This window comes from Neospora caninum, chromosome X, assembly GCF_000208865.1.
Source record: "Neospora caninum Liverpool complete genome, chromosome X".
In the NCBI taxonomy this organism is placed as follows: domain Eukaryota; phylum Apicomplexa; class Conoidasida; order Eucoccidiorida; family Sarcocystidae; genus Neospora; species Neospora caninum.
The window spans coordinates 3117749-3134125 of record NC_018396.1 but is presented as its reverse complement, the minus strand read 5'-3'; the positions used below and the strand labels follow the sequence as shown (position 1 = coordinate 3134125).

At 54.1% G+C, this 16377-nt stretch overlaps 2 protein-coding genes across 2 annotated transcripts; both read right to left on the bottom strand.

The window, feature by feature from the left end:
- Window positions 1-4534: 4534 nt before the first annotated feature.
- Window positions 4535-8526, bottom strand: NCLIV_048430 (hypothetical protein; the record flags this gene model as incomplete). Its single annotated transcript, XM_003884395.1, has 6 exons — window positions 4535-4628; window positions 4873-5192; window positions 5846-6007; window positions 6659-6750; window positions 7034-7237; window positions 7923-8526. The coding sequence occupies 6 exons, from the start codon at window positions 8524-8526 to the stop codon at window positions 4535-4537; spliced, it is 1476 nt and encodes a 491-aa protein (XP_003884444.1).
- A 3503-nt stretch (window positions 8527-12029) lies between these two features.
- On the bottom strand, window positions 12030-16001 carry NCLIV_048420 (hypothetical protein; the record flags this gene model as incomplete). Its single annotated transcript, XM_003884394.1, has 9 exons — window positions 12030-12214; window positions 12373-12414; window positions 12734-12864; window positions 13567-13648; window positions 13920-14023; window positions 14295-14445; window positions 14843-14990; window positions 15205-15297; window positions 15957-16001. 9 exons carry the CDS (start codon window positions 15999-16001, stop codon window positions 12030-12032), a joined length of 981 nt encoding a protein of 326 aa, XP_003884443.1.
- Between the last annotated feature and the right edge of the window lie 376 nt (window positions 16002-16377).

Sequence of the window (16377 nt, the reverse complement as noted above, 5' to 3'; positions counted from 1 at the left end):
GGAGGGACGTGAAAGTTCAAAGGGTAGCGGCGCTCTCCTGTGTCACTGTTCATTCCGGTAAATGAGAGTCAACACTGTTGGCTTCGTCCATGCCAGTAAAAATCCATGTTAACAGCGAGCCGGGGTCGGATGTGTTATCTTTTCCTTGTTGGCGGTTCCACTTCCTCAACGATTTCCGAAGAGTCTTCGCTTTCCTTCGACTCACACCACAGAAAGACTTTGAAATAGCATCTCATACCAGCGATAAGGGAGGCAGATACAAAACCACGAAAGGCGAGCACAGGCGAAAAGTCCGCCGTTGCCTCTTTGTGAATCTGTTGCTTTTTCGAGTAAGAGTCGCGTTCCGCCACTTTCTGAGCTTTCCAAGGGGAAGCGGAAAGGTACTGCCCCGCAGTCGGTTTCCTCGTGGGTTCCCGGCCGTGATTACACACAGACACTTGGCGATCTGTCAGCTGCTCCGCCACCGATCGCCCTCTTCGATAACAGAAAAGCCGATCTTCGCGTTAGAGTCACTACTCGGCGACCAACTCGAGACGCCATGCGATAGAAAAAAACAACATCATTCCACGTTTCAGAAAGAAAAAGTACTTTACGGTGAAGGCCGTGCTGGGAAGTGGAACAGCAGACGATCTAGCTCACGCAGACCCGTGAGGAATAGCCTGGGTAGACGCGCTCCGCTTTTTCTCTGGCTTGTTGGGTTTTTCCAGCTGCAAAACACACCAGATAATTAGACGAGTTAGGCAGCGGATGAAGAATTCAGTCGAGATTTTGTGCTCGGTAAAAACTCTTTAAAGCCAAGGAACGCGGCGTGGTATAAATGAAGATGTACGGTGCATTCGCCCCTTCTCCCCTCTTCCCTGGTAAGCGGTGGTCGGCGCCATGTCTAATCTAAGAGAGGGGTTGCGAGAGATTCACAGAGTGTCTCTTGTGTTTCGGCCACAACACGGCATATGACAGTCGAAGTGCGCTGTTTGTTCCCCGGCTCCGTTGAAAGACGCTTCTTCCCTTTGCACGTCGAGATGCCCCAGAGAAGACTGCAGTCGACAGAAAGTGTGTGAACGAATGATTGTTTGCACATGGCTCAGACTGAAAAAATAACTGAAGGCCGACACGGCGAACAGAAGATGCGGCGGCGGGAAATCTCGAGAAGTGGCATTCGAAGGGTGCCACGAATTCTTCGTTGACGTACCAAAACAACCGACCCGACTACGCCCCGCGAAGAAAGAAGGTCGCGTGATCGACAGCTCGATGGGTTGCTCTGGACCCAAAGAGTTACCGGGACTGTTGCAGAACAATGGCGACGACGAAGACGGTGCAGAACAGATCTGTGCGAATTACGTGTTGTCTTTTAGCCCCAAAGCAAAGAGAGCGGCAAGAAACCACCGCTCAAGATTTCATTTCCATGCCTTGAGAAACACTGAAGACAAATATTCCCTCTGTTGAAGATGCACAGATGCATATAGATCGATACGTATCGATCTATACGTAGATCGATGAAGGTACATTAGAGACGTAACTGCCCGCAGAGGGCACGGAACAATAAGGGCGCAGCGTCCGCAAATGAAAATACACGAAACATGCGTACGCCTCCGTGCCTCCAGCGTTGCACCTATATGAAATACTCTGTTGAACGGTGCTGGACACCTCAACGCGAATCGGAAGTTTTTTGAATAAAGGGAGAGACTCCATTTACGCGCCTCTTTGCTGGTGGAAGGGCCGCGTGAGCCGGGGCAATGAAAACTAGCAACCTGGCAAAAATTGTTTCTGCAAAGAGGGAAACGGAATTTACGCGGGGAATTCTTTTCGCGCTCTAAGTCTTCTCGTAGAAACGAAAACCAGGATCATGTAGTCTTGCTGCATCAGTCTTTCTTCGCCGGGTGTTTTCTTCACTTCAGAGAGACTCCTGTTCACTTGCTAGGAAAACGAGAAGATGTGATGCCCGGGGAAATTGAAAGAACGCAGCAAAAACTCGAGACGACACACGAAGAGAAACGAAACGGAGAAGTGCAGAGTAACATGCCAGCGAACTTCCAGCAGAGTCAACAACAAGCTAGACTCGGTGAACATGCGGTTTCCAATATTCTGCGGAAAGACGTCCCGGTGCTCGGTTTTCTCAAGCAGACGAGAAAACTTGTTCAAAAGCAACGCCTCGCCAGACGTTTCCGGCTGTTTGTGAGACGGGGCAAAGTCCAGGTTCGGTCCTCCCAAAGTACTGTCCACGTGCTGTTGTTCGACAATGAAAGTGACAGTCCTCACGCTACAGTTCCGAGAAGCGTAGGCGAAGCCGTTTCGTCCACGACGTTTTTGGAGCGACTCATTGGTTTCCCTTTCGCCTCCGTTTCATCGTCAAAAAAAGCAAAGGCCCAAAGTGCGGGAAGGAGAGCGGCTGGGACACTCCAACGTCCATGGGAGAGAGCGACTCAAACGCTTGGTTTTTTGCCGCGACCCCTGAAGTCGTTTTCTCTCTCTCCAGGGGCAACCCAGAGGGAGATGGAGGGATTATAGCCGAAGAGAACGTCGCGTCGTGTTAGGATCACTCTCAGGTGCTTTGCCGAGACCTGCGAGAAAACCACAAGCCTCGACGCTGGCTCGTGATCGCCGCGCTAGGCGGAAGGGAACGGTTGTAAAGAGCATTCATTCCCACGCACGAGTCCACCAACCGCAGTAATCGACAAGGACCTGTCATTAACAGTTCTTGCACATAAACATAAGAGCCTAAATATATCCGTGTACAGATGCATATTGGATATTTGTAGCAAGAACCGACGGTTCTCCTCAGTGCTAAAGGGTGAACTGGTCACATAAAACTGACACTGGGATATGGAATTTGTTTGAGAAGAGTCTTACATACTTTACGATTCTCCATTCCTTTCCACGAACTGTATTACGGACTTTCCAACATGGATCTTGCACAGCGGCACAAGTAGAGGATCCACACCCTCACTGTCACCAACGCGTCTATCTGGTTTGTCACCACAGGCGTAAAGAAATGCCTTCTTCCTGGTCTCAGAAAACTTAGTTAGGCTACTACGCATTTTGTCCACGGAATCCACTGTGTCACCTCTAGAGGTACGTCTGACCACCCTCCCCGTGTTGGTTTACTCTGGTAACATCGATGAATGATGGAAATGACACCCGATGTCCAAGTTTCCACAACGCCGGCACTGCTCTGTCTTGATCCGGAAATAAACGCATAGCATACACGCACCCAGAAACAATAGTTTCCAAGAACCCCGCTCTATCGCGTCTTTTTCTCTCCATGCTGGCTATCATGAATGCGCCAATCTCGAGGACAAGCGGCACATCTCTTTGTGTAGAATCACCGTTTCCGCTCTTTCTGAATACGCCTCCATGCCTTTGCATGCACTGTTGCTGAAACCCCCTATGTTATGGGGACGCACATATTATCCTGGGATTGCTCCGTTTTTGTTTCCTGCTGGACACACGCTCGGCACCTAACTTTCGCCGCAGGCTAACGACACGGACTCTGAACCTGAAAGGCCAGAGGGTTTTGCTCTTTTGGCGCGGCGTCTCGTTTTTGCACTGGGAAGGACCACAGAAGATCGCGAAAGAGTATCAAAACGATGTGCACGGATCCTCTCTGTGAACTGACCCCAGCCTCGTCTTTGCAGAAAAATGCCGGTGAGCAAGTGTCGGGGTCATACACACACACACACACACACACACAGGTAGATACGCGTGTACGCCGTGCGCCAGCGCTAGAAAAAGAGGTGGTGATTGTTCCCGCGACACACAGCGTGAACGAATAGATCCGCTTTGTAAATGAAAACGACCGGTCGAATTGCTTTTGGTCCGCACAATGAACACTCGACGGGCAAAGAAAGGTGAACGGACACAAGTTGAGGCACCATCACTGCACTCGAACGGGAGCTCTCCCCACTCACGAAGTAACGCCGCGTCACTTTTTTGTGCGATGGCAGCGCCAGGAAAGCAGGTTTCTTGTGTCCAGACCGTGCACGGATCGAGAATCAACTGTAAGCGCGCGTGCCCGAGATGAAAAAGACCCCTCTCCGAAGAAAAACGAATGTGCACGTAACTCAGGCGCATACCTCTTCAAACCCATAAGCAAAATTGGAAGCATTCACACTAAGGTTTCATCCAGCAGATAAGGTAACATAGCCATGCCGCGATGTGAACGCCCACCCCTTGTTTTACGTCAATGCACACGGCCCTCAATCCCGACAAAAACGTTTCGAAACGCGAAAGCTGCTCCACGTGCAAACCTCCGTCCTCGCCCATTTGAATGCTTGTCTTGCCTTCGGTGCTCGCTCTGGGAGCTGACCACACAAACGAAAACGAACACGGAGACGTCTGTGGCGGCGCGCATGGGCATGTCGCCCTCAACGTCTTTGGTTCGTGCCTCCTCGCGTTCTGCGAACTCTCCTTCTTCCCTATCTTCCTCTTCTTCATCTTTCTCTTGCTCCTCCTTTCTGTTGTTACGTTTCTTGCGTTCCTGTGCGACTTCTCGCTCGCTTCTCCGTCTTCTTCCTTCTCTGCTTTGTCGTCCACGCGTTCAGTGCAGGAAACGGTCTAGAGCGTTCGCCTCGCCGTAGGTGAGCATCCGCTCAACGTCTTCTGCTTGCAGGTCCGCGCTGCTGCTCGGGGTCCTGCAAAAACGCGCAACCGAAAACGCCCACTGGAGAGAAAAATGAGGAGTGGAAAGAAAAAAGCAAAAGCGAAACGGATTCCTCGCTGTGTCCCCCGCGTTCGGATTTCTTGGTCTTTCTCGCCCCCGCTCTCTCGCCTCGTCCGTGTTGTTCTCGTCCTCCCCTTCGCCTCTGCGCCCTCCCGCGTCCGTTCTTCCTCCGCCTTCCTCGCCTCTTTCCTCTCGAGGGTGCTCGCGCTTCCTACCATCTCGGCCGGTTGTCTTTGTCCACGAGGACCGCGCGCACACCCTCCTTGAAATTCTCCGGATAGCCGTAGCAGAAGGCTTCGGCGAGGACGAAATCCTGCCGCAACACGTCCAACAGAGTGTCGCCTTCTTCGCGCTGCGCGTAGAACGGCGCCGCGTCGCCCTCACCTTCGCCGCTCTGTTTCCGCGCCTCTGCGCGCTGGAAGAGCGCGAACCACACGGCGCAGGAGAGCGGACATTTTTCGAGAAGCGTCTTGCGCACCTCCGCCGCGAAGGAGCACCCCTGAGCAGCGCCGGCAGCCAGCGAGGCGACTAGGGCCTGCGCGTCGAGAGGCGAAAGACAGAGACAAACTGCGCAAACAGAGCCAGGTGGAGAGACACTCTCGCGGTTCCACAGGCTGGGCGGGGCCCGATCCGAAGCCCCGCCCCCGTCAGCACCCGCAGACAGCCGCTCGGCATCTCGAGGCTTCAAACCCCGTCCCGCGAAGAACGCGAAAGCTGGAAACGGGAGACGAGAATGGTTACAAGCAACACGCGGGCGAAGAGGAAGGAGGGAAAAGTCGAAGAACGGACGAGAGGGAGGCCGGGAATCGGAGAAGGAAGCCGGGAGAGACGCAGGCATCTCCGCATATCTCAGTTTGGTTCCCCGAGAGCGGGTTTGTAGCGATTCAAAAAAGGAGAGGAAAACGGAGAAAAAGCGAGCGGCAGAGAGAGGGATGCCAGAAACTGCAGTCGCTCTCGCGTATTTTTCCAGTCGTCTCTTTAGGACTGGAGAGACGATGTTCGTCTACAGTCCAAATCCGAGCAAAAGGAGAGTCCGGCGGCTCTTGCCCACGGCGCTCTGTTTCTGCGTGTGTGTCTCTCGCCTTCCAGCAACCTGTTCGCGAGCGGGTTCCCGCCCTGGCCTTTCCCGCCTTCCCTCGCACTTCCTTTTCTGCCGTCTTCGTCTCTCAATCTCCATTCCGCCCTCACCTGATACGAGTTCGGCAAGACCGAGAAATACTTCCTGCATCCCTCCAACACCTCAGGGGTTAAAGTGCAGAGAGAAGATGAAGACGGCAGAGGTTCAGAGACTTCGCCGACCAGGCGATCGACTTCGGCGCGCGCTGCTTCGGGGGAGAGGAAACCTTCGATCTGGTTGGACACGCGAAAACAACGAGAGACAGAACTGAGGGGTGGTATCAGAATGGTGCACCGCATGAGAAAGAGATGGAGAGAAAAAGATGTGCAAAACGACCACCTAAACGGGGTACAGGTTGAAAGAGCCAAAAGGCAGGGACAGATACCCGACCGGGGAAGAGAAGACGAGCAAGGAAGAGGCCAGACTGCCAATCCTCACACGCGAAGGTGTGGAAGGAACGGAGAAACAGCCGCATATACGTATCCGACGACGCACAAACAGAATGACACAGAGAGACCGATCTGATCTCACACACAGATGCGTCTCGCCCCAGATGCCCACAAGTCGCCCCACACACATATACATATCAGAACGTGGGAAAGTGGTTTCACCCCTTCTTGTAAATACATTGACTTTTGTGTGTCTCGTGGTAGGCGAGTGGGCGGTTCCTTCGACACACGCCGTGTTTATGTCTAGCGTGAGATTCACGTCCGCGTCAAACAGACGCAGTCTTTCGGCCGAAGAGCGTTGGTGGATCGTGCAGATACGTGCGAGCATACGCGACATTTTCTATCCGCAAATCGGTATCTCCACTCATGCATTTATACGCAGAGACAGAACCTGCAGATTTCCGTCGTCTTGCTGGCCTGTGGCATCCGGCAAACCTCGCGGTAGGATCCAGAAAGCAAACCCACCGTTTTCAGCTTCTCTTCCAGCGCCTCGAGCCGTGCGCGCGGCACAAAGTGCGTGGCAAGGCCTGCAAAGACAAACACTTTCCGCACCCAGATCCGCTGGGCTGTAGACAGAAAGGTGGAAGAGCCCTCAAGTGTCTCTACATCTAAAAAGCGACGCATCTGCTGCAGCTCATCAAGGAAGGCCCCCTCGCGCGTCTTCGACTCACGCTCCACTTTTCGAGAAAAACCCGGCCCTCCCAGATCTTCATATACACATATTCATACATATGTACATATACATATATACATATACATACATATACAGATATATATATATATATATATATATATATATATATAGCGTACCTGTTGCGAGGAGGTCTGCAGCGCGCAGTCGCTTTCCTACGAGGCCGAGGAAAAATCCCACGCCTGGGGCTGCCTTCAACCGCGGCAGAAAGAAAGTTGCCGCGACGTCAGGGAAGAATCCGATCGCTGTCTCCGGCATCGCCCACAGAGTTGACTCCGTGCAGAGACGGTGGGAGGCGAAAATCGAAATTCCCACGCCTCCTCCTAAAGAAAAAAACACAGACCAAGACCCGAAAAAAGAAACACACTGTCAAACAAAGACGTCCACACGTCCACACATATCCGCAAGAATAAACTACTAATATATATATATATATACGTGAAGAAAGAGATTTGTGAAAAAACGTGGACTTGTGATTACGTTTAAACGAGAATATAAATACGGACAAACATCTATATGCATCTATGCATGCGGTCGTGGCAGTATGGATATGTATGGTTATGCAGATGCGTATAGATTTCTATTTCCGATTTTGTGGCGGGGTATAGACCCCGCGGCCTTGCCGGGGAGACGCCTTCCCAAAGACGTAACCCCTAACGCAAGCATTCTGCAGCACAGCGATTGCGTTCCTGAATTTGAAAAAATGGCCGAGGAGAGGGCATCTAAGGCGGAAGAATCTGGGAACGTATCTGCATAGAACTCCACACATCTGCGTCTAACTTCTTCCCCCTGCACTGGCATCCGTATATATATATATATATATATATATATGTATATATATATATACTTGCATATCTGACGATATCATACACGGATGTTTATCAATCCAAGAAAGCACATATCTGGGTAGATGTATTTACGTCGCTTTCCATCAGCGCCAAAATATCTGTCTGTGTCTCGAAATGCGAATGCTGCCGCACGTTGATGATCGAGATCTGCTTGTCTTACCCATGACAATACCGTCCCAGAGGGCGACGGCGGGTTTCTTGAATTTTGAAAAGTTGAAGACGAGGGCATATTCGTGGCCAAATAATCTGTCGACGTCTGCGGCGGAGGCGCTCGCGATTTGCCGGATGTCACCTCCCGCACAGAAGGCTCGATCCCCCTGGCCCGAGAGCACCAGAAGGGACACGCGCGGATCCTCTGCCGCGCGAGGAAGGAGCGCATGCAAGGCGGTGATCATGTTGCAACTCAGCGCATTCAGCTGTTTCGGGCGATTCAGAGAGATCGACAGACAGCCGGAAGCGTGAAGTTCGTCTGAAAACTGCAGCTGGAGTTCCTCGCCCCAAAACGCCGCGGGCCCTGGAAGCGAAGAGAAGGCGCGACACGGCGGCAGCGAGGAGGCGGAGTCGCCGCTTCCTCCATCGGGTTTCTTCATCTCCGATGAGGACAGGGGGAAAACCGCAGGGGAAGTAGAAACCCCCGAGGGGAGCCGAGAAGCAGGGCGGGGAGCGAGGAAGGCTGGGAGAGGTGAAGAGAAGCCTTGCGTCAGAACGCCGTCGCTGAGGTGTGCACTCAGGCGGAGAAGACGCCGCGACGCTCCGCTTGCCATAGTTTGAGAGCAGAGCGAGGGCGCCGAGAGAAGACCAGGGAGGAAGAGAAGAAACGAGGCGACGAATGCGCGGAGAGAGCGAAAGCAAGGAAGTCCAACCACGCGTCCAGCAACCTGACACGAAGAACGGCTGTCGCCCCGAGACGAAAAATGCTCTCGCGAAAGAGAACAGAACACCCGTCTCTCGCTCCCGACATATAGCGGGCGACGACGTGCACGGGGAGCGGCGATGTCGCAGTTCAACAGGCGCTTTGCGCGTCGAGAAACACGAACGGCAGGAAACGAACAAAACCGGGCGCGCAAGAACGAATGCCACAGCTCCGAAAACGCAACACGGGGGCGTAGGAACGGCCAATGGCGCTGGTTTTACAGCGTTCACCCAGTTCCTCAACAGGTGCCCGGCCAACAAGAACCTGATACGTCTATATTCCGTAAAAGACGAGCATGTGGAGAGCGACACAGATTTTTGTGGCGAGTCACGCTTTGGAGAAGGCTGGTGCCGCTCGGTCTTCTCTCCGTCGCACCCTCGCAGGAGAAGAAGGGAAAAGACGGCAGACCGGGATCACACAGGAGGAGGACGCAGAGATCGACACTGCGCTGTGTCTTGTCGTGGGGTTTGCACGCGGTTTCGGCTCTGGCGGTTGAGATTTCGCATCGGCTTTCCGGACGCTGCGTTTCGTCGCTGCCTTCACGGGAATCCCCGGGAGGCACTGGCGAGGGAAGAGAACTGGAACGCTGCAGGAACACCCGTCTCCTCACTGCGGCGCGAGTCGGCGACGGAGGGGCGGGTAAGACAATGTTGACCGGGGAGGAGACAACCTGGGAAATCAGGGGAACTTGGCGGTTCGCTGGTCGTCGACGAGGGACAGAGAAGCGAGAAAAAGGGAACGCGGAGCGCACGTGCGGGCAGATGCACGCACCCTCTCGGCGGTGAGGCTGAGGAAACACACAATTTTTTCAGAAAAAATGCGCATTGCTGTTTTTATGAACCACCTGCGAGAAGTCTCAAAAACGTGGAGAGTCGCATGTAGGGATACTGTTTCTTGCACTCCGCGATCCTGGCGGTGACATGGAGGCACGGGAGGTGTCCAGGATTTAAAGGACAGCCGAGGAAGCGAACCTCGAACCCGAGAGACGAAATCGAGCACCTGAATGGGGGAAAGCCTGCTTCTCCTGCAGTGGAATCGAAATCGCCGGGGGTAGAGGGCGACAAGAGGCGAGACGCGAGTGCTTCGTTTTACGACAGACGAACCCGCGTTTTGCGTTGCCGGCCCGCACACCGGAAAATCTCGCGAGCACGTCCTACGAGTAGTTGATTTGCTCTAACCAGCAACAAGCCTTTCGAGAATCTGAGGCGTTTGCGCAGCGTCGATCGGGGAGGAAACGGGGGACGTGCCGCGGCTAGCACAGCGCATTCGCGGAGACGCGAAACGCGTGCCAAGCAAGTCTGTGTCGGCGGGGTGTCTCGTCTCCCTTTTCTTCGACAACGGCCAGTGCACTCACGCGGAATCCGCGAGAATCGATCCGGCAAAAAGCCGCTGAAGGTTGGCCTCGTGTTCCGCTTTTGTGAAGGTTTGCATAGGCTCCAGAATTTGTCCTTCTCGCTCAATTTCGCTGTCCCAGAGGATCTTCGCAAGGTGGAGCGATCGCCCAACTGAAGGCGAGCCAAGAGAAAGCGAGAAGACGTGCGCCGAGATGAACCGACACAACCCAAGACACCTGACGACGCTACATTTCATCCGTTAATTCAGCTTTATCTGTGAAACACTTCCACGGTGCATTTTCAAATGTATGGTATATCTACACGAAACGACGCGAACGAGCCGGTCAACAGTCGTATTGCAATCCTGAGAAAAAACGCTGCAGCCTAACAACGATACAAACAAGGGAGGTGTGCGTTCGTGCTTTCCTGAATCCTGTTCTTTTCACTCTCACATTTACTATCCGTTTTCGAGGGAGATCTGAAAGGGAAGAACTTCGCTCGCGATGTTTCCTGTCGACGGGGTGACGCGGCGTGTGTCGAGGGAAGGCACGACCAGGTTTTCGGCGTCATGGAAAAGGCGTACGATTAAGAGATCGAAACTCGGAAAACGAGGGAAATTCGGTCTTCCCCTAAGCGGGAATCGTGCCAAACAGACTCTTTTGGTGTAGAGACGGGTTCTGACACCTGTATACTGAGGACTGTTGGACATCGAACAACGTAATGTGTAAACGCCGATTTGGAAACGGTATTTCTTCGGTGTTTCGTTGATAATGGTCTCACAAGGAAGGTCAGCAAGGACTCCTCAGGCCCTCTGTGCGCAAGAGAGCTCGAGGTAATCGCAAATGCGGGCTCCGTCGCTGCTTTCTTCGCCTTTTCTTCGCGGGGGGAAAGAGCGTCGCGACGGCTTACGGCTTTGCAGCTGCTTGTCTAACGGTTTGTCTCGTGTGATTGATGGATACCCACTGCGGTGTGGAGGGAACAGAAATGCGGAGAGGTTTCGAAAAGCGACTAAGGAAGTCATTGGAAAACGTGTACAGAAGCCGATGCCAGAAGACCGCTACAAAAACCTCATGTTTCACAGAGGTTTGCGTCCAAGGCTCTTCCCGTGCTCAGCATCCATTTCCTGCCTTCGCAGTTGGGATCAGCGGATGCACGTGCCTGCCTTCGCAGTTGGGATCAGCGGATGCACGTGCCTGCCTTCGCAGTTGGGATCAGCGGATGCACGTGCCTGCCTTCGCAGTTGGGATCAGCGGATGCACGTGCCTGCCTTCGCCGCTTCCTGTTTCTTTCAAGTACCGGACGCTACAGCGAGACACACATCCGATATGCTTTGTGACGATATGGAAAGCCATCAGGGCGGAAAATCGCGCGAGCTTTTTCTTCGTTCCCCGGTTTCGTGTGCATTTTTCTAAACGCTCTCTGTTGTTCAAAGTCCTTCGAAAGGGGGATTCCCGCGTGTAAAACTTGCACTGCATAGGCGTCCATGAGACACGACCCTTTCCCCGTTGAAACTCTCGCATTTTCGTGGATGTTTTGTTCATGCAGAAAACCATTTTCGGTTTTCTTTCGCTTCCTTCACCTTGCTTGGAGCAGCACGGACATGGTTTCGAGATCCTGCAGTCAGCGCCGGTGTCTCGCTTCTCGAAGTGACCACGGGACGCCGAGCGAAAAGAGAGTGGAAACGCGAGACACACAGACGGAGTTTGAGGCGATGGAAACACCCGAGCTAGACACATTTTTTCCCCCGAGAGACGCGTGGGCGTCTTTCCTGCGGTGTTGCAAATCGACCGGTTTCTCTGGTCAGGATCCGGCGCGAGATAAGGAGACTAGGAGACAGCGGGAGACAGAGGCACAGAGACAAGAGGCTAGCGTCGCGACGAAAGCGGAGCTCTCCGTTCCTTTCATCGGCGCGGGACGCAATGACCGTATCAGTGAAACGAGAGTGCACAAGGGGGCGCTTCTTAAACCGGAAGCGAGAAAAAGGAGCCTAGAAAATACGTCTCTCGCGCAGCCGCGACTTCTAATCCGCCTTTTTCTCTCCGTCGGACGTCTCTTGTCCGGTCTTTGATTCTTCCCCGTCTTTCTTTTCTTCCCCGCCCTGCTTGTTTCGCTCGGCCCGCGCGGCTTCCTCGTTCGACATGATCTCCTCTTCCTTCTCCTCTGGACGGTAGTGCGCCTCGAGTGCCTGTGCGAAGGCCATCATGGCTGAAGAGGGGAAGCGCGCAGAAAACATCGCAGAGAGGGACGCGCTGCAGCTTTCGACAAAACAATAACTGACACACACTCCCCGATGCCGACGGCTGAATCGCCACTCAGAAAACAAACCCCGGGCGCAGACCAGAACGCGCCTGCGGTCTCCTTACCGTCGGGCGACGTCGCCGCAGCCCGGTCCTCTGCAGTTACACCTGAGAGAGAGAGGCAAACACAACTTCAGAGATCGCGCATTCTGCTTGTTTTTGAGCGACAGCGCCTCTATCTACCCCTTTGAGAAAGAAACGGCGGCACCCCGACATGCGCACAGATCCTAGCGTGATGCCCCGCACACACTTAGCTCGTCGCACGAAGACGCCTCTTACGGTAGACCCCGAACTGGCCGTCGGCTTCGCGCGACGTCTCGTTGCTAAGTAGACGAGATTTGGTTTCCTAGGTGGCAAAACACCCGCTCTCGAGGCAGATCCGTTACCTGCTTGAAACGCGTTCCGTTTGCTCCTTTCGCGTTCTTACCCATGGACGAAAGGAGAGGCGCGGAGTTCGTGTAAATCGCTTGAGTTAAGCCGCTCATCGGCGCCGCCAGCTGCGCAGATCTCAGGGCTTCTCGGACATCGCCCTCTGTGCGGCATCCCTCAGGCATCAACCTGCATGCATCCAGACAAAAAAGAAACGGAAAAGCCAAATCCTGCAGCGAGGGTTTGGCAGATGCACACGCGGACATGTATGCACGCAGATAACGAGAGAGGCAGGGAACGCAACCTGCGGAACTGAGAGACAAACAACGAGACTCAGCGCAGAGCTGATGCGATGCACGCGACTCCGAGAAGCCGATCAGAGCCAGAAGGAAGCAGGAAGAGAGAATGCGTTGAGGCGAGAAAGGACACACCATGCGACAAATGGGCAGACTCGCTGGCTTTCGCTGCGTGCTCCGGGAAGGACGAAAAGCGAAAACGATGGACAAAGGAGTGATCGGCAGAAAGTGTGCTCTCAGTTTCACAGTTCACTGAGAGCGGGAACAACTCCCGCGAGAAAAAGCAAGAGAACGAAGGGACACAGGTTAGCAACCCAAAAGAGAAGGCGGGGGAATAGGAGACACCCTGCACAGCGCGGACTTCGGAAAACGTCGCTTCTCTCCCGACTCGTGCAGACAAGGGCGTTGTTCGGAGCCTAGCGAGAATCTGCGAAACGCGTCCTCATGTTCACGGAGAGGGCGAAAGACTGGCCGCGGTCGCGCGTGAATACGGGTGCCTACGCATGCTCGTCTACACAGTTCCCGCATGACAAGAAAACCGGCTTCCCTGAAATCCTCTCTCCTCGAACCTTTTTTAAGAATCATCTCCGCCTACCCCACTAGTTCGTGGACTGCCTCCTCGTCGTCTGCAATCCGCGACAAAGTTTGACTGCTCAGCACCTCGTTCAACGGCGTCGCTGCAGAGAACGGGCAAAAACGCACGCTGCCGGCGAAGAAAGTCAAGGGTCTCTTCCTCTTTCGTTTTCGGTATCTTCGCGTCTCTCTCTTTCCATGCTCCGCCCTCGCGTGTGTCTGCATTTGTTTTCTAGTCGTCCTTCTCGACGCCTCCTCTCGCCTCTCTCGTGCTTTCTCTCCACTCCCCCTGCCTGACATGCTCTCCTCCCCGGTCCTGTGTCGTCTAGGCCCTTTCTCTGCCTTTGGACGCTCGCTCGCAGCCCCACGTTCTACCTGTCGGTTGAGAGTGTCCGCGCGCGCGCCTCAGAGACTCCGAGTAGTTCGCAAGCAGCTGACGCAGTTGCTGGATTCCTTGAGCATTCGGGCCGGAGTCGTTCCTGCGAAGAAAGCAACCAAGAGCCACAGAAGGGTATCTCTTTTGTCGACAGGTGCTTGCGCGCGCCCTCTCATACGCACACGCACGTGTATCTCTGTTTTGTCCAGACACATTAAGAAGTGCGCACGTGTCGACCCATGCAGTCGGTCTACACAAAAAAGGCGGGGGGTGTTCTACCCAGTTCCGCTGCACGGATTCGTGCGCAGTGGATTAGGAGCAGACACGGAAGAGGGGCGAAAGACACGGAGGAGGTGAGAGACACAGCGACCTACGCGCCTGCGGCTCCTGAGGCTCCAGAGGCGCCTGCCTGTCCGCCCCCGTTTCTCGAGGGAGGGACGCCGCCGGCGCGGGCGTTGAATTGCTCAATCAAGGTCTCGTCTTTGGACGCATCAGGCTCCTGCATCCAGAACAGCATCTTCTTGTCTGCAGAGGAAGGAAACACAAGCGACACGGATCGCTGTGAGCAACCGCCGCCGCATACTAGGTGGGCGCGAAACACGACAACGGCGCCGACAGAACTACCAAAAGAGGGGCGCGCTTCGCGCCGAGCGCGGAAACCGTCAGAAGCAAGCAGAATCGGCGAGAAGAAAGGGCGGGACGTCCGAGGCACGTTTCAAAACGTCCAACGTTTTGCCTCCACACACGAGTAACGAGGCAGCAGAGAGAGGGAAGAGAAAACAACGAGCCTGTGGACCCGCCAAATGCAGAAGTGGGGAAGCGAGACGATCCCGCGGAAAGAACGAGAAACGACGCGAAGAAGCGAAGGGAGGTCGAACAGAGCCGAGATCTGAGCACGGCAGAGTCGACGAGAGAAACCCACCACTGGAGGTAAAACGAAGGCAGTACACACGGCCAGTTGTGCATTCGGGGACGCGTTCGAGGTACGCGTCATTGATGACAATCAAATCGTCCTCGGTCTGTTGGGTTTCGCGGTTGATCCATTGCACGTGGGTGAGCCCGTCGTCTCCCTGGAAGAGAAGAGAGGAAATGGGACAAAAAGCCAAAGCCACGCGCACGTGGAAAGCACCTGACCTACAGCTACCCCGGCAAACATCTTTGCACGCTTCTGTGTGTAGAGGGACACGCATGTTGAGGTCGAACCGCGTCTGATTTGCGTCTCTCAACCCCACGCGGCAGCTCCCCTCTTCCTTGCAAAAGTGTGCACGAAAGTCGCATCCTTACCGCACCGATCTGCAGTCGCCCTTTGCGTGTATCCGGAGAGACGAGAGATCCGTTGATCCGACACTTCCCTGCTCGAAAGGAAGTGACATCTTGCTGCAGACACACGAAAGCAGAGCCTCAGGAGCGAGGGCGCGTGCAGAGGCGAAAAAAGGAAAGCAAAAAAGAGAGGGACTGGGAAGACACACGAAGGGGGTAGAACTCCCCGAACGCCAGCGACAGGGAAAAGGGGGAGAAAGATGAAGCCCGAAGAGATCTCCGGAGGCTTTACCGGAACAGCTCGTCCCCAAAAATCCCCCCGACAGATTCTCTGCTCTCGTTTCTGGTCTTCTCTCGAAGTGAAGAAACAAGAAGAGCCTCCTCTCTGTCCGCGAGGAACGAGCAAAACTGGACGGAGACGAGCTTGAGACTCGAGAGGACAGAAGACAAGTGGAAAGGAAGAGAGAAACCGAGGCAGAACGGCGCGAAAATGTGTGACTTAGCCAAAAAAAAACCAGGAACACAACCGAAGAAGGCCTCTGTCAGTCCTCTCTGAACGTCAACCGTGTGTGTGTTCGCTGCCTCTCCGGAGACGTAGCGGCACAAGGACAACCGGGGGAACCGTGATACGGCCTTCCCGGAGTTCCAGTTCATCCCTGTTTTTCCCCTCACTCGCTTTGTTACCATCGAAATCGGAGCACTCGGTCTCTCTTTCCTCATCCATTCCCCCGTGTCTTCGTGCCCGTGTTTCAGCCCCCAGAAAATTAAGCACGTACCGAAGCGGCGTCGCCCTCGGGGTTGCCGAAGAAGTTCATCGCCATGATGTAACAGGACAGAGCTGTTTCTTGAAATAAAGAATACCCGCGAGGTAGTAACTGGACACGCAAAGAAGGAAAACAGGAAAACTTTCCGGATCTTTGTCATACGCGTGTATACGCACGCACATATATCTGTACGTCTGCAGTGAGTGTGTGTGTCCATGCCAGCAAGCAGAGACGTGTATACGAGGAGCCGTCCGAACGCAGGCAAGCGTGTGTATTCGAGGAACCGTCAAGAGACAGAATGGAAACAAGGATGAAGTTGAAGCAGTTGATGGCATAACTTAGCCTTTCCAGGCTGACATCAGTAGAGGCAGCGTTGTTGAGTTTGACACGCAGCTGTATTGCGAGAGTTCTTTGCGCGGCGGAGAGGCAGACC